Source organism: Monodelphis domestica, chromosome 1 (assembly GCF_027887165.1).
Source record: "Monodelphis domestica isolate mMonDom1 chromosome 1, mMonDom1.pri, whole genome shotgun sequence".
Lineage (NCBI taxonomy): Eukaryota > Metazoa > Chordata > Mammalia > Didelphimorphia > Didelphidae > Monodelphis > Monodelphis domestica.
In genome coordinates this window covers 293,664,993-293,687,237 of record NC_077227.1, presented here as the reverse complement: position 1 = coordinate 293,687,237, position 22,245 = coordinate 293,664,993, and the positions used below count along the sequence as shown (strand labels likewise).

Below are 22,245 nucleotides of genomic sequence, written 5' to 3'. Positions count from 1 at the left end.
CTCCAGTGAGCCTTTGTAACTCCTTTTATATTTGTCCAATTTTATTTTTTAAATTCTTTTCTGCACTGAATTTTTATACCTTTTTTTATGATGTATAAAATTCTTCATTTTAAGAAGTCCTCTTCAGTTGATTTTTGTGCTCTTTTACTATTTGGAGTATTCTGTTTTTTAAGACTTTATTTTCTTCAGTATCTTTGTGTTTCCTTTACTAAGCCATCAACTATTTTTTCATGATTTGCTTGCATCACTCTCATTTCTTTCTCCAAGTTTTCCTCTGCCACTCTTCCTTGATTCTTAAAATCCTTTTTGAACTCTTCCAGGTATTGTTTTTGTATCTGAGAATATATCACATTTTTCTTTGAGTGATGTAACACTTTTGAGTTTTTTGTCTCCTGTCTTTTGATCTTTTCTGTGCCATAAGAAGTATTTATGATCAGTTTCTTTATTTTATTTTTTTTGGTATTTGCTCATTTTCCCATCATTTTTCTTGACTCTTAATTTTAAAACTGTCAAAGTTGAACTCTGCTCCTGGGGTGAAATGAACAGTGTCACAAGCTTCAGATTTTCTACATAGCTGCTTTCATACCCATTTCTGGAGATCCAAAAGTTTTCAGTTCTCCTAAGGTAGTATGATCTGAGGAGAGGTTTATTTACTTCTCTTCTGGCCTGCATTTTGGTCTGAAAGCAACCCAAAGCACCGTTTTCCACCTTAGAACTATGGGCAGGGTGCCTACTCCTCCTCAAGCACACATGTGATTTCTCACCTTGGGACTGTGTCCCAGAATTTTTACTTGGATCTTCATTTAGGCAATGGAATAGAATCCTATACCCAGTGCCAGCAAAGGGATCCCTGATATTGTCTTCTGACCAATCACATCTGTGTGCTGAATGCTTTAGAAGCAGTTGTTTCTGATTTAGTTACTTTCAAGATCTGGCTTGCCAGGAAAGGGCTTATTCTGGCTCAGAATATCCTGATCTGTGTCCTATTCTTACCATAATGCTATATATAAGTTGTTTGGGGATAGAAAACTTTCACCCCATTTTTTGTGGGTGAAATCACCCACATCAGAATTCATTTTGAGGAGTGATTTCAAACTTGTTTGGAGGGGAATTGCAGAGCATTATTAAAAAAAAAAAAAAACCCTTACCTTCCATCTTGGAGTAAATATTGACTCCAAGGCTGAAGAGTGGTAAGGGCTAGGCAATGGGGGTTAAGTGACTTGCCCAGGGTCACACAGCTGGGAAGTGTCTGAGGCCAGATTTGAACCTAGGACCTCCCATCTCTAGGCCTGGCTCTCAATCCACTGAGCTACCCAGCTTGCCCCCAGAGCATTATTTTAAAGTATTTTAGAGGAGAATTTGGAAGATATCAGGTGAACCTGATGTTACTCTGCCATCTTGGCTCTGCCTTCAGTCTTTTCTAAAATTTTAATTTATTTCTTTTTCCAATTTCAAACATTGTTCCTTGGTTACAAAAATTATTTTCTATTCCTCCTTCCCCTTCCCCCCCACCCCTCCCATAGCTGATGCACAGTTTCACTGGGTATCGCATGTGTCCTTGATCAGAACCCCTTTCCATGTTGTTGGTATTTGCGCTAAGATATTCAGTTAGAGTCTGTATCCCCAATCATATCCCCTTCAACCCATGTCATTAAGCAGTTGTTTTTCTTTAGTGTTTTTACTCCCACAGTTTTTCTACCGGATGTGGATAGTGTTTTTTCTCCTATAACCCTCTGAGTTGTTCAGGGTCACTGCATTACCACCAATGTGTCCATTACATTTGATTGTACCACAGTGTATCAGTCTCTGTGTACAGTGTTTTCCTGGTTCTGCTCCTCTCACTCTGCATCACTTCCTGGAGGTTTTTCCAGTTCCCATGGAATTCCTCCACTTTATTATTCCTTTGAGCACAATAGTATTCTATCACCAACATATACCACAATTTGTTCAGTCATTCCTCAATTGAAGGGCAACCCCTCATTTTCCAATTTTTTGCCACCACAAAGAGCGCAGCTATGAATATTCTTGTACATGTCTTTTTCCTTATTATTTCTTTGGGGTACAAACCCAGCAATGCTATGGCTGGATCGAAGGGCAGACAGTCATTTATCGCCCTTTGGGTAAAATTTTAATTTAAAGAAAGATTAGAGGTGATTCTGGAGAGAACAGTTTTGTTTGAATTATGATATTTTAAAACCAGATTGCCAAGAATTCAGGAATTAGCAATAGAAAAAAAAAGGTAAAGTCCCTGATTTTAGTTGACTTCTTCAAGGAATTAAGAGGGAAAAGCATATAGACTTGACGATGTGAGAATTTTTGAGAGATTTGAATGTTTATACGTCTCAAGGAAGGATCCAGGAGGTAGGGAGGAATTTAAGATTATAAAGAGTAAAGAAGAATCTGATGATAAAGAAAATAAAGTATTATACTAAGAAAATCATTGAAGTATATCAAATATGGTTATAAAAATTAATAACAAGTGCCTTAGCAAAGAGAAGAGCTAAATCTTCATGACAGATAAGGGTAAAGGGTAAAATAATTTGGAAATACATCTGAGTGGTGAAAAGGAAAGAGAAACTTTTGTCAAATGTTTTTTTTTTTCTTTTGTTTAATAAGCATTTGGTGAAAGGGAACAAAACTGAAGAAGTTCAAGCCCACTGTTGTCCACCAGGTCTGAGGTGGATTACTTTCATTGTCTCCCCAAGCACCAGACAAATTAGCTTTCAATGAAATCAAAAGTCTGGGCCAAAGAAGTATAAACCTAAAGATAAATTTCTTTAACTCACTATACCTACAGTTAATTCTATTTTTTAAAATGGAATTCAGCTCTATAAATTTTCAGTATAGCTCTACATTTGTTTTTTAGTTAAGTATGAGTTGTGGTCCTTAGCTGAAAGGATTTGGGAAGAGAACATACAAAGCCTTGAAGGAAGTGAATTTATTAAAATATATAAAGGGGTTGCCTTACTGGAATGAAGATCAAGTTAAGATTATGTAGCATTTATCTATAGGAAAGGCAGTACCTATGAAAAGAATTAAGAGACTGGAGGAATTGTAGGCCACAATGAAGAAGACAAAGAGAAGCATTAGGAGTAATAAAGAAAAGTGGAAGAACAGAAAGAAAGATTTAGATAAAGGAATTTCTAAGTTAATGAACAAGGAAGTTGAAGGCTACCTGGGTTATTGTAATATAGCCAACCATTTTTTTTTTACTTGTGTCAAAGTTCTTATACTTCTATCCTTCCAGTTTTCTTTAAGTCTCCATGTAAGTGGTGTTCCAGACTAAAGAACCATCTTAGAAAGATTAAATATTTTTAAAATTCCCGAGAAGGAAATTTTCAAGCTTCTTTTTTGGTGGAAAATGTTTTTAGAATGCATTTCAAAGTCTGTAGTTCTCAGAAAGAAAAAGAAAAAAAAAAGATTATCATCCACCAGTTTTCTTTCCCCCAAAATAAAAATCAAGATTTTTTTCAAAACTCAAAAGATAAGTCTGGAGATCTAGTTATATTAAAAACTTGAGTACTAATACTAAAAAAGAAGTAATATTGTTCTATGAGATTGGTATGGATTGAGTTCCATGGTTACTAATTAATACTTTATTAAACACAAACAAAAATAATTCTGATTATTGACAAGTAAGAATTTGCATTCTCAATTTCTAATAATAAATTGATTATACAAATCATACTTGTGGGATAAAATTAATTTTATTTGCTTTTATAGCTCATCTTTGAAGGTATTCGAGGCCCTGGCATAGAAGGTGATATTGCCATCGATGATGTATCAATTGCAGAAGGAGAATGTGCAAAACAAGATCTAGCAACAAAGAGTAAGTGGCATCTAGCCCAAAGGAATTGATTTGAAAACATTAAATATAGTATATTGAAAAAGTGAATTCAATATACTATATTTATATCATAAGATTAAATCATAAATTTCATATTGTTTTAAAATTGACCTAATTATTTGAAATTTTACTATATCTGGGGACCAAATAGTTTAAAGGTAAAATTTTCAAAGCCAAAACCAATTTAAAGGAGATGGAGAAATGCTTTTTATTCTATTATCAAATTCTGTTAACAAGAAAAAGTAAAAAAAAAAATTGGCTTGGAAACATAGTTCTTTTAAATAAATATTTTATAAATGTCAATAAGCATCAATATAAAGTGAAAGTGAACTTGGAATTGAATACATAGTCAACTATGAGTCCATATCTGTCTTATTCAGCTAATTTGTGAATGAAACCATTTACCCCTATTTAATGATGACTAATATCCATATATATGTGATATTATTGATGAGCTGTGGATGTTCAGATGTTTGAAATAACAACAAAGTACATTAGAAACATAGGTTAATAGGATTTAAAATATATATTTCTATATTTCTAATTTTTAGTTTGAACTTTAACACCAAAGATAACATGAAATCATGAGTCACTTATGGATAGCTTATTTTTCCATTTAATTAGAATAAATTTAACATGTAAACTTGTGAACCTATCCTGTTTGCCTGTGTTTCCTTCTCATCTTTGCTATGCATTTAAAAAATGCATGCCTTCCTCTTTTCTTTCTTTTATTTTTTGACAATCCCCTTTTTAATGTCTTCTTCCTCCTATCACCACCCCCAGGGGAAACAAAATAAAACCCTTGTAACAAAATTGCATAGTCAAGCAAACCAAATTCCCACATTGACTAAAGCTTATAGAATTTGAAAGATGAGGAACCTTAGAAATAATTTATTCTCAATCCCTTATTTTTCATAAAATGGTTGTGTGGAAGGGGAACAGAAAAGTTAAATTACTTGTACAAAGTCATTTAGTCAATTGTAGAGCCTGAATTTAAACTTGGATTTCAGAAGAATCTAGGTCTCTTTCTCCTACACCATGTGACAGATAGGTAGGCAGATAGATGAGAGAGACAGACAGACAGACAGACAGACAGACACACACACACACACACACACAGAGACAGACACATTATGTATACATATGTACACGTACATATGTTAATTTCTTTTATTTTCACTTTCTCACTATATCCCTCCATATTCCTCAAAGAGAACTATATGTTGTAACAAAAGCATGTTTTGTAACAACAAATTAAAAAGGGGGAGATTAGGAAAACTAGTCAAGGAATCAACAAATTTTGCCATTATATTAAGTATAGTATTCAGGAAGACCTGGAAAGAGTTATTGGAGGAAGTGAAAATTTATTGGGGACTTGAAGTACTCTAAAGAAACCATAAAGGAGAAAAGAGAAGGGAGAGAATTCTAGGCATAGGAGATAGCCAGTGAAAATTTCTAGAGTCAAGTGAATGGGATGCCTTGTGGGAAAGCAAGAAAGCCAGTGTCACTGAACTGTATAGTATAGGGACGTGAGTAAGATATAGGGAGATTGGAGAGGCAGAAGGGGTAATAGTGATAGAGTGTTTTAAATGCAAAACAGAATTTTATTCTGGTGACTGGAGTTGATAGAGAACCACTGGATGTTATTGAATAGGATGGAGTCTAGAAGATGACATGATCAGACTTGCACTTTAATAAGATCAAATTGGTAGCTGAATGGAGGATGGATTTGAGTAGGAAGAGACTTGAGGAGAGAGACTTTTGCTATTGCAATTATCCATGCATAAAGACAAAGAGGGCTTGAACCAGAACTTGGCAGTGTCAGGGGAGAGAAAGAAAATTATAGAAGAGAGGTTGTGGAACTAACATTGACAATTTGGCAATAGATTATGTATAGGCGGTGAGGGTAAAGAATCAAGGATGACAACTAGATTTTGGGTTAATATACCTGGGAGGAAAGTAGTATGCTCAACACTAATAGGAAAGTTCAAAAGATGGAAGAACTTTAATAAGGGGGGAGGAACAATAATGATTTCCATTTTGTACATGTTTAAATACTTGTAGAATAATAAATAGGTAGTGGAAAGTGTGAGTCTTGAGGCTAGCGCTGGATAAGTAGATCTGAGGAGCATCAACATAGGATAATTGAATCTATGGAAGGTAATTAGATCAGCAAGTGAAATAGTTAAAAAGAAAAGGACAAGACAAGACAAGACAAGACAAGACAAGACAAGACAAGACAAGACAAGACAAGACAAGACAAGACAAGACAAGACAAGACAGGACAGAACAAGTGAACCATGACCTGGAAAAGCTAACAAGGAAAACTGAGGAACAGTCAAACGAGCAGGAGAACCAACCGTGTCAAAGAAACAGATAAAAGAGACTATCAAAGAGAAGCAAGTGATCAGTAGCATTAAAGGCTGTAGAATTCGAGAAAAATGAAGAGTGAGGAAAGGTAAATAGATTTTTGCAAATAAGAATTAAAAACAGAAATCAAAAATAATTTTTGAACATTCTTTAGGTTAAAGAATCTGTTCATTTCTTTCTGATATCTATAATTCTATCATTGCATATTATAAATAGATGGCTATCATTAAGGCTAACTTTTTAAATAGACATAGCCAATGATACTCCATAAACATTTTAATATGTATGCAATTATAACAAAAAACTCAATTAAGACTGAGTCAAATGTCCTATCACTCTGGAATTTTGACATTAACATTCCAGTGAAGGAAAAATAAATTAACAATGATCTTTGGCATTTTGTTTGCTAAAGGCAGTGATGGTCAATATCATGAAGTATTTTGAAAACTACTTGCTCAATAGTACTGAGAGATGCATTTCAAACAGTACACTGATCTGAATAATATTTCTTGGTCAGACCATTTCTTTTTTTCCATTTGAAATCTGATATCTATATTTAGGTCTTTCCCTTTCTGAAAGACTTTCCATTACTTATTTTATTTTTCTGGATCTTCATCAATGTCATACCCCCTAACTATTGTCAAACCTAAAGCTCTTTCCTGAGTCCTGTTTTCTTTTCTCTCAAGGCACTCTCACTTGATGATTTCATCAGGTACCATAAATACGAATATCATTTCTATGCAGATGATTCCCAGAGTTATACATGCAGTTTGAGGCACTTAAACTTGTTTGCCTTTTTCAAAAGGGTATGGAGGAAGGAGAGAGGCATGAGTGTGTTTCCACATTATTCACCAATATATCCAAATAATTACCAAGTCTTACATCTTACATTTCTTATATCAGTTCACTCATAGCTCCTACTCTAGCTTAGGCTCTCATTCCTTTTTCTCCACACAGTAAGAGATAGAATAAGGGCACTACTCCCTGCCTTGGATAAAAAAGGAAAGTACTTTCCACTTTATCATGTTACTCCAGGTTTTTCCACATTTATTTCTGTTCAATTAATCTAACAATACTTTTTAATAATGTTTGTTTTACCTTTCCCTGTAAATAAGGGTATTATAAAAGATACCTTCTGAAAATAAAGATTTAATTATACAGTAAATGCTTAATAAATATTTATTGACTGAAATAGAAAATGGCAGTTTTGTTCTGTGAAAAGAATACTGTAGTAGATTTGGAGTCAGAAGTCTTAGATTTGAACCTCAACATTGTTACTTAAATGTTAGGCAAATCTCTCTGGGCCTCAACAATGAAGAAGGTATTTTGAGATAATTAGGTACTGTTGAAAGTCATGGGAAGGGGAAATTGAGAAAGGCTAGGCCTTATGATGCTTCTCAAATTATATCATATGTTATTTCCTAATTTATCTATTCTATTCACCATTCCCATAGTATCCCACCCTCACCAGTTATCCCAGAAAAGAACAAGAACACCTGCACCCATCTGCCATCAGGCTGAAATTAGATCCAGTCCATGTTATAACTTCTGCCACAGTGACTGAGGGATGACAAGCTTTGTCCCTACCCAGACACTGAATCCTTCTACCAGTCACCTAAGTAAAAGATTAAGTCCAATTTCAGCCCAGATCCTTCTGCAATGCCCTTACAGTAGGTCTTATTGCTCCCACTATTATACCTATTGGTTCTCCTGTTCTCTTTATCCCTAAAATAATTAATCACCTGCCATTTAGGGGGAAATTTTTCCCACTAAAACTCCTCATGTTTTCTCATCCTCATCCCCCTCAATGCTACCTGACCCATTTCCTAATCTAATTTTGATGACCCCTTCTGTTGTACCTTCTGGAATTCCTATTCAATAGTGACCAAAATGCCCTTCATCTTGGATCTCTGTCACATTCTTTCCATTGTAGTCCTCTCATACTGGACTCCTCTGAGAACTGCTTCCCTGGGAATCCTGTCTAGTCTATTTATACCTTGTCTCACACTCTTGAATATTGGTCCTATAGGAATATTCTTTTACCTCAGACTTTCAGAATTTCTCTCTAGCTCCTTTCCTCAGAGAAACTTCCTCCTTTGAAATTAATTCAATCAAAATTTACCACCCAGTCAAAACTATGGAGATATAGTATATCAAATGCCAGGTTATTCTCTCATTTCCCTAGGAGTTCAGCACCTGGTTCACAATCTTCTCTTCAGTGATTTCAATCAATTGATAAACATTCTTAAAGCACCTTTTATAAAAAGCAAAAAGGCAAGTCAGGCAAAAGGAGACTTCTCAAGGTGTTTATAATCTGATAAAGTAAATTCACAAATAAATTCATACAACATAAGATGTATATAGCATTAATATGAAATAGTTGCAGAAGGATGGCATTAAAATAAGAATTGGGGAAGACTTCCTGTAGGAAGTGAAATTTTAGTTGGTAATTAAAGAAAGTCAAGGAAATTTGTAGTAAGAGCAGAAGAGGGAGAGTATTCCAGACAAGAACAGGAAAAAGGAATGCCAGTATCTGAGAGATGGAGTATTTTGTTCATAAAACAGAAAGGAAACCAGTCAAAAAGTAACATGTAAGAAGAGAGGAAATGTAGGAGAAGACTATGTTATGAAGGACCTTGAATACTAAATGGAGTTGGTCACTGCAGGCAATAGGAAACAGTGAAATTTATTGAATAGAATGGTGACATGATTGGGCCTGCATTAAAGGAAAATCACTGAATAGAGAATAAATTGGAATGGAGATCAACTTGAGGCAAGGACACTCACTAAAATGCAGTTGCACTTATCAAGGTATGAGGTAATGAGGACCTTTATTAGAGTGGTGGCAGGGCCAGAAGAGATGAGAGGGAATATTTGAGAGATGCTGAAAAAGTGAAATTAATAGGCCAAGGCAACAGCTTGGATATGAGATCTGAGAGATAGTGAAGAATCCAAGAGGTCACAATCCAAAGGATAGAATATTGTAAGTGGGAAGGAAGGAGGGAGGAGGATTCAAGGTAAGAAAGAATAAGTTATGTTTTAGACATACTGAGTTTAATATATTTACTGATCATCTTGTTGATTGTATAACTGATCCATAGCTGAGGTTTCAGCTATATGAATTTAATTAGCATATGAAAAGGGGTCTAGAGATTAAAGAGACAAGGCCAGGGTGGAGTTGAATTGTTTAACCATTTAGTCAGTATGGTGAAATAAAAAGAAAGTGGTTAGGTGCATGGGATATGGTCTGGGAAAGAATAGGGGGTTCTAGAGACTGGAGATAATGTTGAAGATGAAGAGAGGAGTCAGGTAAGGGAAAACAGGGAAAGAAGTAAAAGGCCAATGGATTATGACCAGATAAGAGGATTTAATAATTCTTAAACCTAGATTGTACATTTGTTGTGATGGCAAGATCAAGGGTACAGCCATATTTGTGACAGCTAAGGAAGGTGAACTGAGTGATTAGGGTATTTGAAGGAGAATTAATAAGTACACTGCATACCCCTGTTATGAGGACAGGAGTAAGAAAAGGGAGTAAAATCGTAAGCCAGGAATCAAACCTATTGAGGAAGGAAGGGGAATAACCTTGCAGTTTGTAGAATACAGCTACCAGGATTTTTATTGGGTGGAAATTATGAATAACATGAATCTCAAAGAAAGAGAGATTGCTGAGTGATAGAAGAAGGAAGAGAACTTGGAAGCAGTAATGGAGAACAAGGAGTAAATATTCCAACTCTCTTACTTTTTTCCAAGGGGAATAGATAATGGAAAGTATAGCCAGTACTGAAAAAAAATTAACAAGGTGGCTGTGACATCAGAGGGAAGCCAGGATTTGCTTTAAAAAAAAAAGGAAGAAAGAAAAGAAAAGAAAAAGAAACTAGTACATGGAAGGAATGAGGGAGAACTAGATTTAAGATGAAGAGAAGTTTGTTTCCTTTGGTGTTCCAGAAGCATAATGAAAGGGCTGGATGGAGTTAGGCTGAAATTTTGGAGTAATAGGATTCAGGGTAATAGAAATGAAAAACTGGGATAGGAAATAAGGTATTTGGATGATGAACTCCAGGAATTCAGTCACTAAATCCATGTAGAGATCTTCCCTCAAAATCTTTATCCTCTCATTTCTTTAACCTCAAATCCCATGATCAATTCTTCATACTCCTACTCGCTGTCTATTGCAACTTACCTAAATAGAAATTGTGCTATCCCTCTATCTGACCATAAACTACTATAAATTAACCTCTCCCTTCTCTTGTCACTACTCTTATTCACCATCACTAAAGCCTTGCATTCCTCAACACCTCATTAATTTCCTATCCTATTTTGAATTCATTTTTGTGGCACTTTCTAACTTCAACTCAATAATTGGCTTTTAGGATTCTGTACTTAACCCTAGTCTTGAATCTCTGGAACCAGAGAAATGAGCAGAGCCACCTAACATTAAGCCTAGAATCCTGAAGATCTGAAGTCAAAGCTAGCTTCAGAAACTTATTTTGACCTTGAGAAAGTGTGAATCTTAAAATTTCTCAGACTCTACCTTGGAACATTATCTTAAGGTTATGGTTAAGGTTATTCCCCATTTAAACAATGGAGGTACTTGATCAGAAATGTATTGGGAACTTTAAAATTACTCTACCCATACTTAGGCATACTTTAGGGGAAGATAACGTTCTAAAACTCCTTAGTGAATAATGAAAAAGTACTTAACCCATACTTATAGTGAGGCAAAAGCCCTTAAGCTAGGTCTATTTTTAGATCTAATACAAAAGGGTGCTAAGTACCTATGAAGGTCAAATTAATCACTAAAAGGTCAGGCAACTCAAGGGGAAAGCTTAACAAAGAGGTGTGAAGTACTCAGAAGATATCATCTACCCAGAGAAGGTGAGAACTAAAAACTAAGAATGGGCTGTCCTAGGAAAAGCGTCTACTGTGATTGGTAGATGTGAAAATTTAGGGGAGTGACCCAAAAGAAATTTCTCTTTAAAAGGAACTGTCTGAACCAGTTCAAGGTAGTTTGATTTAATTCAGCTTTGGAAGCTGAATTGGAGGTCATGAGTCAGAGGAGGCTGCTGGGTCTCTGAACACTAGAGTTTTGCTTGGAAAGATCTTGTGGTGAGTGACTAAAGACTGACTTAGTTTCTCTCTTAAAGAGAAAAGGCCTAGGCTATTGGCCTAGGCCCTAGCCTTTTTCCTACTATTTCCTCTTATTCTGTCTCTCTCCCTTCCCTTAATTCCTTCATTTGTATTAATTAAAATCTCCATAAACCCAGCTGACTTGGGTATTTCATATTTGGGAATTTTCCCATGGCGACCACTTATTTTTTATTTAAATCAAGACACTAAAAATTATCTTTACAGTTTTTGGCAATTCAAAGTCTTGAAACCCACATTTTCGCGGTTACAAAAGTCAATTAACCTTTGTTTGTATCACCTTCCTCAATTAAAATGGAGATAATAACAGCAGCAAGTCATTGTGAGGATCAAATAAGATAATATTTATAAAATGTCTAACACAGTTTCTAGCACACAGTAAGTACTTGTTGTTGGTCATTATCATCATCATTGCTAGAACTTACAGACGCCACTTGAAAGAGGCTGGAGAAAATTATACAAATGTTCTGAGTGGGAGAATTTAAATATCTAACCTTAACTGGGCTCTGACTGCATGAAGATATACTTTTATAAATCCTTTGTTGATTCCCAAACTTAATTTCACTGAAGTTATTACAAATCTTTTTACCATCCCTAAGCCCTTCACACCTTTTCTCTCTTTTTACTGAAAAAAAAGGGTCACTTGATGTGAGCTTTCTCTTCTCCCATTTGCCTTATCTAAAAACTCTCTCAATCTTTCTGTCTTTTCCTCCCAGTCGCCAACAACGCTAACTCCTGTATGTTATCCCCTATTTATAGCCTGTTCCCATTCCTTGTCATCTTTTATAGCAAATTGTATCTTCTTTCTCTCTCCTTCTCTGAGTCTCTGTGCCTCTCTCTGTTTCTATCTCTCCATCAACTTTTCCTTATCACCTTCAGGTATGCCCAAGGAAGACCTAATTCTTTAAAAAATATATCTTTTTCATATCTTAACCTTTTCTTTTCTTAGCCAAATTCTTTTTTAAAACTGTATAGTCTCTGCTTCCACTTCCTATCCTGTCACTCACACCTGAACTCTATGTACTCTGACTTCTGCCCTCATTACTTAACTGAAATTATTCTCTCCAAAATTGTCAGTGAACTCTGAATTGTCAAATTTGATGGCCTTTTCTCAGTTATAATCTTGTTACTTACTAAGGACTGCATTAAACACTATTGTCTATCTTCTCCTGAATACCTTCTTCTGGTTCATATCTCTACCTGTCTTTCTCTGTCTTCTTTTCTGAAAAATGAAGAAATTCATATAATGTCCTCATACTGAGGATGTTTTCCAAAGTTCTGTCCTAGGCTCTCACATTTTCTCCTTAGATATTCTTAGTAACCTCATCAGTTCCCAGTGACATACAGATATGCAAATGCCTCCCAGCCAGATAGAGTGACACAGCAAATAAAGTACTAGACCTGGATCTAAGGAGACATGAACACTAGTTGTATGATCCTGAGCAGGTTGCTTAACTACTCTGTGTTTTAGTTTCTCTACTTGTTAATAGCACCTATCTCCCAAGATTGCTCCAAAGATCAAATAATATATTTGTAAAGCAATTTGTAAATCCTAAAGTATATTTGTTGTTATGATTATAATTATATATCCCATTCTTTCTCCTCAACATTAAATTCCCTCATCATTAAATTAGTGATGACCTTTTGTCCTTCCCCAACTCTATATACTTAAGATATTAAAAACTCAAATGTCTAAAATGGAATTCATTATCTTTGCTTTTAAATTCTTCTCTATCCTAACTTTCTATTACTGCTGAAGGCACCACTATCTGTTTCGTTTCTCAGGTTTGTAATCTCAGCATTTATCCTTGCCTCCTCCTGTTCTCTGATCTCTTATCTCAGTCATTTGCCAAACTTTGCTTTTCCTGCCTTCACTTCTTTTGAAATCCAACTGTTCTTTGAATTCATATAGCTAGTGCAAGACTTCATCACCTCTTAGATGTGGCAACAGCCTCCTAACTTGATTCCTTACTTTAAGTATCCCCTCATCCCAATCCATTCTATGTACTATGGTCAAAATAATTTTCCTTAATTTTTCCTTAAATGCAGATCTGTACTTATAACTCCACTGCTCAAACAATTTCAGTATTTTCTTATTACTTCTAATACAAAATATAAATTTATGTGACTTTTTAAAATCTTTACAACCTGTCTCCCATCTAATTTTCCAGTCTCATTAGATATTATTTCCCCCTCTGTACTCAATGTTCCAGCAAAATTGACATTTTTTTCCTTACAAAGGTCACTATCACCCAATCCCTTACCTTTGCCCTGGCTATGCTGCACACCCAGAATGCACTCCCTCCTTATCATTGCCTATCTTTTGCATGAAACCTTTTCTGGTTTTCCCAATACCAGTATATCCCTCTCAAACTACCTCATAATTAACATCTTTGAATGTTTTCCTTATTATTAATACTTGTATTTTATTTACTTTACATATATTTTTCTCCTTGATTAGAATGTAAGCTCATCACGAGTAGGGATTGTTTCATTCTTTCAATAAGTATCATTTAGGCCTAGTATAATGTCTGGTATATAGAAGATATTTCATACATATTAACCAATTGATTGGTTGATTGATTAATAGGTATAATTGCCTTTGTCCAAAAGATTATGGATTCTGAAGTCTGAAAACTTCCCATAGACCATCAATAGTGGTTAATCCAAATAGAGCTCATTAAAATAGTTAATACATAAAAGAAGGAAGGGCACGTATTTAGGGTTAACAAATCATTACAGAGAATAACAAATAGGCCTAAAATTATTGAAAAAAAAATGAGACTTGGAAAAGAAACAACTTTGGGGGGATTTCTAGGTATATCCATTGAGCTAATTTGTTTTCACATAAGTCTTTTATCTGTATTTCACCTTAGTATATAAACCTATACAATTACATTCTGAGCAAATTTTCACATTTGATCATTTGATCGTTTGACTTATGGTTCCCAAGTTCATTTGAGAATTTCAAATTTGAGAAATGTGAATTCAATTCTATATGATCTTTTATGAAGTTTTGCTCAGAACATAACTGTCTAGGATTATGTATTGAATTGAAGTAGAAATGAGTTTTACTTGAGATGGAAACAAATAACTAGGTCAATTTTAATTTCTTTCAACCTTCACCATGACAATGTCTTTTCAGATCAAGAACACACACACACACACACACACACACACACACACACACACACACACACACACACACACATTTTTGTTTATATGATCTTATTTCACTTTTAATATCCCTTCGTGCACTAAATTTTTAATGTGTTTATCTCTAAAAAGCTAATTCTACCTCTGTTCTGGTATTTATTTTCTTTATCCTTAGATTCAGTTGATGGCGCTGTTGGCATTTTAGTACATATATGGCTTTTCCCAGCTGTCGTCCTCATCTCTATCTTAAATCCTCGAAGGTGACCTTTTCCTGACAGAGGCTATAAAAGATTCACCAAGCACTGACATGAAGAAAGAGTCTTTGTAAATGGACATTTAAAAACAAACTACCAAAGATTCCTCCACTGACTACAGACTCCAAAACAAAACAAAACAAAAAATAGCGCTGGGGATAAAAACATCATGGGAGCATAACTTATTCCAAACTACATATGAAAGGTGATCTTGACATGAATAAAGAAGAGACCTACCTTCAGGGGCTCTCCTGGCTAATAAGAATACAGTTTCATCTGGTTAAACTGAAAAAAAAAAGAGCTATAGAAAGAAATCCTTGTCAAAGCACAAAGTCATGACTGGTTTTGTTTCAAAAGAATAATTTGCTTGTTACCTTGGAAACCTAATGGCCTGCCAACAAAAACCTCACAGTAAACAGGGTATGTGAAGAGCTGGCATTTATTTTCCCTTCCAGAAGGTTTTTAGTAGAGAATTAAATAAACGTAGGCCCTTTTGCCTTTGGCTGTTACTTTTTCTTGAAAATAATCCTAACTCAGAGGTTTTTCAGACATTCATGTCCTCTCCCCATCTTTTTTTCCCACACCCCCATGGCTAAGCTAGATAACTGTATGCTATATCTTTTTGCATGCATTATTTATCCAGGATGTGAAACCTGGGCTTACGTATTACACAGGCTTATCGGAATTTGCTTGCGGCCACTTGAACATCCCAACTAAGTCATCTGTTCTGATGAAGAAAACAAACCACTATCTTTTATAAAATTGCCATGGAAACCAAGTGCCTTCAATGAAACAAGCCTGAAAATTTTTCAACACAGAAGCTTGCACTGCTGAGTGGTTTGTGTAAAACTATTTTATAAACAAACTACAGAGGCTATATATAATTAAGAGGCAAGAAAACAAAGCCACTTCTGGAGAAGGATGAACCTAAGTTTCTTCGTAAGCCCTTTCAAATGAGATATTTGTTTAACCAGCTAGACAGCCATGGCCTTTCAGCTTATTATCCATTAGAAAATAGCTTCACTGATACTGGATGTGGGAACAACACTCCCTTCCCCCTTTATTGAATGAATCAATCAGAGCAAAAGATTGATATTTATAGTATTAAGTGGTAAAATTTTTTTTAACAATTTCATTTCTATCCACATGAAATGAAGTTAGCCCTAACTTTAGAAGTCTTAGTTTGTTGACTGAGGGAAAAGGAAAGTGTTTGTGATCACTGTATACAGAAACTCTACAGCAACACTGGAACTGAAAAGAAAATCTGTCTTTATTCTAATTACTGAGAGTAATATGCCTCTGCCCTTTAGTCAGACTCTGTGCAGATTGTGAAATAGTATATTATTATTTTACCAACATTTAAAATAATACACACAAACACTTTTACAAAAAAAAATTCTGTAAAAATGATTTTGAGCTACCTGAAGACAAACCATAACCTTTAACCAGCCAGTTTTCCTATATATTGTAAATTTCCCTTATACTTGTTGGTTATGAAACTTGATGATCTTTTTCCTTAAATTATTTCAACTTTTAACTTCTTTTAAAAAGACTTTTGTTTAAAGGACAGTGTTGTCATCATTATTATTGTTATCATTATTATATATTGATAATACCCCACGGTTAAAAACTGATTATACAAATAATTGGGATATACATATTAAGATATAACATTTGAAAACATAAATATAAAAAGCACAACAAGATGTAGTGGATCAAAGACAAGGCTTAATATTTCTTTCAATTCTGTAGAAATGTTTGTGCAAATTAAGTAATTCATCTGAAATGATCATTTTACAGCTATATTCAATAAAGCCTCTTTCCAGGTAAGGTATGTTAAGATGTATGTGTGTTTGTATGTATGTTCACTTATTCATCAAACTAGAGATAAACTGATCATTTTTACTGGTTATATTGTCAGTAAATATATCTTGTACTTCACATACCTTGACATCTAAAGACAAAGATTGTAGGGGACAAAACATTTTAATGCTTTTGAAAACAGTTCCCTCTACATAAAAATTGATACTGTTTCAATGGTATTAGATCTGGCATATATTACATCTTAAATTTGAATGGATGTCGCTTTTTGACTAAGGAAAGAATCATCTTAAGTCATCAGCAAGTATCTAAACTAGGGCTATTTAAAAATTGAAATATTATAAAAACTAATTTGACTTCTAACTAAATTGAAATAATGCAATATTATTTTTACAATGTCATTATTTTACTGATCCATGTATCCACCTGATCACTTATATCCATGAAACAACTTTTTGATATTGATCTCAACCCAATAACTTCTTTTTTCTTTGTTAATTAAGTTTGCATGAAATCTCTTTATGACAAAGATCATAAGACTTGAATAGGTAGACTATTATTCTTTTTAACCAAGCATTACCTTCTAATTTGAGTTAACAAAAGTGATTTTACTAGTGAACAAAAACTGGGAGTAATAAAAATCTCTTCGTAAAACTTTACAGAGGAAGTTTCATTAGTCAACAAGACATGATAAAAAGTTGAGGTGGTCCTTTAAAAATAAACATATCAAAAAATATCAGTGAGAGAAAGATGGTGCAAAATATGTCATTCTAAAGTGGTCTCTGGATCTCTAATATAGACTAGAAGTTGAATAATGATCTCCTTCCAAATCAAAACTATAATTTACCTACTTTAAAAGCATAGAAATAGGAAACAAGAAAAGCTAAGTCTTGGGAAATGGCAAGTAAATGACCTAAAATATTGATAATTTAATCTAATGTAATTTTTCTAGATAAGTATTTTAACATTCATAACATAAATTGAAATAACAAGGCTAGTATGATCCTTGGTAGTGACAAATATAAGTCTAAATTCTATCTGAAGCATTTTTATTTTGTATGAAAGGTATCAACAAGGGCCTTTGAGACCATATCATTGGATTTTCTGGTGTAGTCTTATAGCTGTAAGTTCCATATTTACTTGGGCAACATATTTTGGATGTTGTTATGTACCTAAAAACATTGTCAGAATTGAAATGATGCCTAATTTGGCTACTGTTCATTAAGATGAAACAAGAAAGGGAAAGTAAATCTTGTACGTATATGGTAATGTACGTACAAATAATATTTTCATTGGCAATGTTATATACTTGTAAAACTCACTATGCTCTTTTCCTTTCTCATTTCTTTCTCTCTGATCCTCCAATGTAGATATTTAGCTCTGCTTTTTTTTTTGCTTTTTTTTATCTTTGCCTAGTTAGCCCTATGTCACATCTTTCATTATGTTATTTGCTATCTATTATCTATACCTTTAACTATTTTTTAAAAATAAATTGTGGTTTTCATTGCTGAATAGTACATTGCAGATAGTATAGCATATCACAAAAAGTAGCATAGCATATCATAAAATCTAAATCTATTCTGAGTTTGATTTTGATATGTTATGCCACAGTGAGTGATAGGCTAAAACATAAATTGCTTACCTTTGATCACTAAATTTCCTTCAAATGGCAATGAATTCTGATGATTAAAATATTTGGATATGGTGTGTAAACAAGCTAATTAACTGCATTATATATTATCACCATAATCTCATCCCATACCTATTTTAGAATGTAACAAAATTTAAAATCTAATGGTACTAGATTTTCACCAACCAAACATTTTATTTTAGAAGTCATACCATTAAGTAATGTTTTAACAAAAAATTTAACATGTGAAAAAGAGAATTAATTTAGTACCGTATTAAGGATTTGAGAAATTTGCATGGATAATAAATAAAGCCAAAAATTTACATATTCATCCTTTCTGGAAAGATAAGACTGGAAAAATCTTATGTTCTCTTTTAGTTTAATTAATGTTTTCTTTCAGGCATATATTCATTATCATATTTTTAACTGTGCCTTTTGATAGCATGAGGTGTGCCATAGCACTTCAAGCTGGAATAGGCATATCCCCAAGTACATTTGTTTAATTGGCCAACAAATAACAGCTTTCAAATTGTTTCCTATTGTACTACAAAGCAAAGTATTTACTCTAGCACTGCAGATGACCGAAGTCAATTAGAAGCTGTAAAAACAAGAAAAATATAGGACTCAATTTTGCCTTTTTTTCCTCCAGTGTTCCCTGTCTAACCAACTTCAATTTGTGAGTTTTCAGGTAGTTTGTTTTTAGAAATGATGCCCACAATATTTGCCATTTCAACTTATAAGGGAAAAAATGATGCATTTTCAAGATGCTTCCCCTAATGACTGAGGATTCAACTGCAGCGTTTTATGTGACATTGGAATAAAGTTCTATATTACTGAGAAGAAAGATGGGCATGCTAATTACATGAGGGCAGGGAGACAAAAGAATTCCAGATCATAAATAACAATATGGAAAAATAGTGAAAGTGGGAGTAATAAAAGGATTGAAAACCATGAATCTACATAAAATCAGTAAGGGATCCTCTTACCACAATCCTGTATTAATATTAATTTTCTTAAATAGCAATGCAATTTTATTATTCTGATCCAAAATATAGTATGTTATCAGATGTTGGAAAATCAGAATTGAAAACCGGTAAGAAGTTATACCAAAACACTAATGTATTGAAATTGAAGATAATATATTGGAAAGAATATTCACTAGTAAAAGGAGTGAAATTTAGTTATATTGATCTTTTATCATATCACTGAAAATGCACTTTTGTTTTTGAACTGACATAAAATGATAGGAAAACCCATGAAATAGTTCCAAGTTTATTCTGGCTCTAGTTTGGCTATAGTTCATATATCATTGGTTCCGTGGCTTCTTTAATAGGAAAAGACTTTTTTTTTTTCCTTTAGCTACATGTTCCAAAAATTTTAAGTATAAATTTGATCAGTCTTATACTGAATTAATACATCTGATTTCTGGTTACATTATATGCATATGTGCTTCTAGATTTGATTTGCTTTTCCATTGGGTATTTTTCCCTCTGTTAAATAGTCTCAGATAGATGTATGTTATTTTCCATTTTTTCAATAAATGCAACCATGTCAAATACCATGTTAGTGTTCTGTAGATATTTCTACTAACTGCTAAAAAGTGAAAAGTTCAATGGATATTTTTGTGACATTCAGTTTTTAGATATTATAAGGTATTTTTATTATACCATTTGATCCTAAAAGAACTATGTGTAGTAGACAGGACAAGTATAATGAAATAGGTGTTAAAATTTTGTCTAACATCTAGGAAGAATTTTTTTTTACTAAACTCGGAAGTAGCAGAATGAGAATTCTGGTGTTTTTATTCTTAATTTGTTTTCACATTGCCTCTCTAAAATAGCAATTATGTGGTAAAACTACTAAAATATGGATCAGCATGGGAAACTGAAGTAGGAGCCTTGACTCAAATAATAGAAAGATTGGCTCCTTGTAGTCATAGTCTTTGGCACATTAAACCTCAACAACATTAATTTGACTTAGATTTTCATATACATTATGGATTTCCTAAAAAAGAGAGAGAGAAAGTGAAAAGGTAATAAAAAATATCAATCTGGTATAAGATGCATGATTCATTCCAACACACAAACAGAATGCTAACATAAAAGTTTCACAGTGTATGTTAATTTAAACTCCTTGTCGTCTGCTAAGTAGCTGATACTTAAAACTTAAGATAAAATAGTTTGCAGGTTTTCAAATATATTATTTTACTTTACACCTTGGTTCTACACTGTCCAAAAAATTCTAAATCATGTCTACTGTCAAATTTCCCCTTCTCTCCTTTGACACTGTTATCATCTTGTTCTAGGCCGTCATCATAACATACCTAGACTCCTCCTGTAATCTTTGGTTAGTCATCCTGCCTCCTTTCTCTTCATTCCAGTCTATTATTTGTCAAACTGATCTTGTTAAAGAATAGGTGAGACTATATCTCTCCCCTTCCTTCAATAAATTCAAATGGTTCCATTTCTTAATCTCTAAAATAAGGATATTAATAGCATCTACCTCACCATATTGTTTTGAGGTTTAAATGAGATAATATATGTAAAGCATTTTGCAAATCTTAAAGCACTGTATGCATGTTACCGATTGTAAACCTCAAATTTCCTTAGACTTATAAATGTTGGAAATTTCACCATTGGGATATTTCATACTTGGAAAATTTCTTACTGATAGTCTATTGGAATGGGAACCCCATTGGCATGGGAGGTTCCTTCTCTTCCCTTCTTAAGATTACTTTAGGACAGAAACCCTTTGCTGAACAATGGAAAGGACTTTGACCTATGCTTAAGCATAGAACAGGAATTTCTTTGAGTCTTGATTGATTTTAGAATTGATACAATGGAGATACTTGGAATAAATCTCCACCCTATTCAGTCCTAACAGGATTGAGTAAGGGCTGCAGCCTAGATCAAAGATTTAATCATTTGAAAATATGACCTTCAACAGACATGTGCAAAAGCCAGCAAAAGCTGATTCCAATTTAACTTAAGGAGAAAAGAGAAAAAGTTTTTTATACTCACGTGTTCTAGCAGCTGTGTCTTTAAGCCAAGTTTTTTGTTAAAAAAAAAAAAGGACTAAGTGGTGAGACGGTATAATAAAAAGGCAAGGAATTTCAAAAGTTTTATTGAGAGGATTCTTTAGACTCCCGTGTGGTCAGCCACAATGTAACAAGGGAATCACTTTAAAAGACTGATATATATTAATTTAAGGTCGCCAAGGAATCAGCTATGTAATTCCTAAATGAAAAACTCAAGTCAGCCTTTTTTGGAGTTTAATTACAATAGGAGTAAGAAAGGAATTAGAGATAGAGAGAGAGAAAAAGGGAGAGAAGGGAATAGGGCTTAAATACCCCTTCTGTTTAGGCTGGGCCAAAAGGCCCAAGCCCTTAGATAGCTGGGGCAAAGAAAAGAGATCAGTCCCTATTACTCACGTGTCCAAAATGGAGAAACAGTCTCAGAGGCCCCCACCTTCAGCTTCCTTCAGAGCAAGCCTTCTCAGAGCCCACAGGAACCACACCGACCAACTCTCCACCTCCCCTGGAGTCTTCAGACCCCCTATCTTTAAGGAAACCATCCAAGTTCCTCCCCTCAGTTCTCCCATCTACCAATCACTGTTCATCAATTTCCCTGTGCCAATGGAGGCTCTAGCTTAACCCAGGACCGCCCAGAGGTTTCTGGCTTTTTGCACATGTCTGTTGAAGGTCATATTTTCAAATGATTAAATCTTTGATCTAGGCTGCAGCCCTTACTCAATCCTGTTAGGACTGAATAGGGTGGAGATTTATTCCAAGTATCTCCATTGTATCAATTCTAAAATCAATCAAGACTCAAAGAAATTCCTGTTCTATGCTTAAGCATAGGTCAAAGTCCTTTCCATTGTTCAGCAAAGGGTTTCTGTCCTAAAGTAATCTTAAGAAGGGAAGAGAAGGAACCTCCCATGCCAATGGGGTTCCCATTCCAATAGACTATCAGTAAGAAATTTTCCAAGTATGAAATATCCCAATGGTGAAATTTCCAACA

General features: G+C 34.1%; 1 protein-coding gene across 11 annotated transcripts in view; it reads left to right on the top strand.

Annotated features, from left to right (window-relative positions):
• MDGA2 (MAM domain containing glycosylphosphatidylinositol anchor 2) overlaps window positions 1-19,787 on the top strand; it is an 811,975-nt gene extending 792,188 nt beyond the window's left edge. For all 11 annotated transcript variants that reach the window (XM_056820935.1, XM_007473236.3, XM_056820917.1 and 8 more), the window contains 2 exons: window positions 3,724-3,829; window positions 14,697-19,787. In XM_056820935.1, the coding sequence (XP_056676913.1) occupies window positions 3,724-3,829; window positions 14,697-14,785 (195 nt within the window). In that variant the 3' untranslated portion in view covers window positions 14,786-19,787. The remainder of the gene's footprint in view (window positions 1-3,723; window positions 3,830-14,696) is intronic.
• Window positions 19,788-22,245: the final 2,458 nt, after the last annotated feature.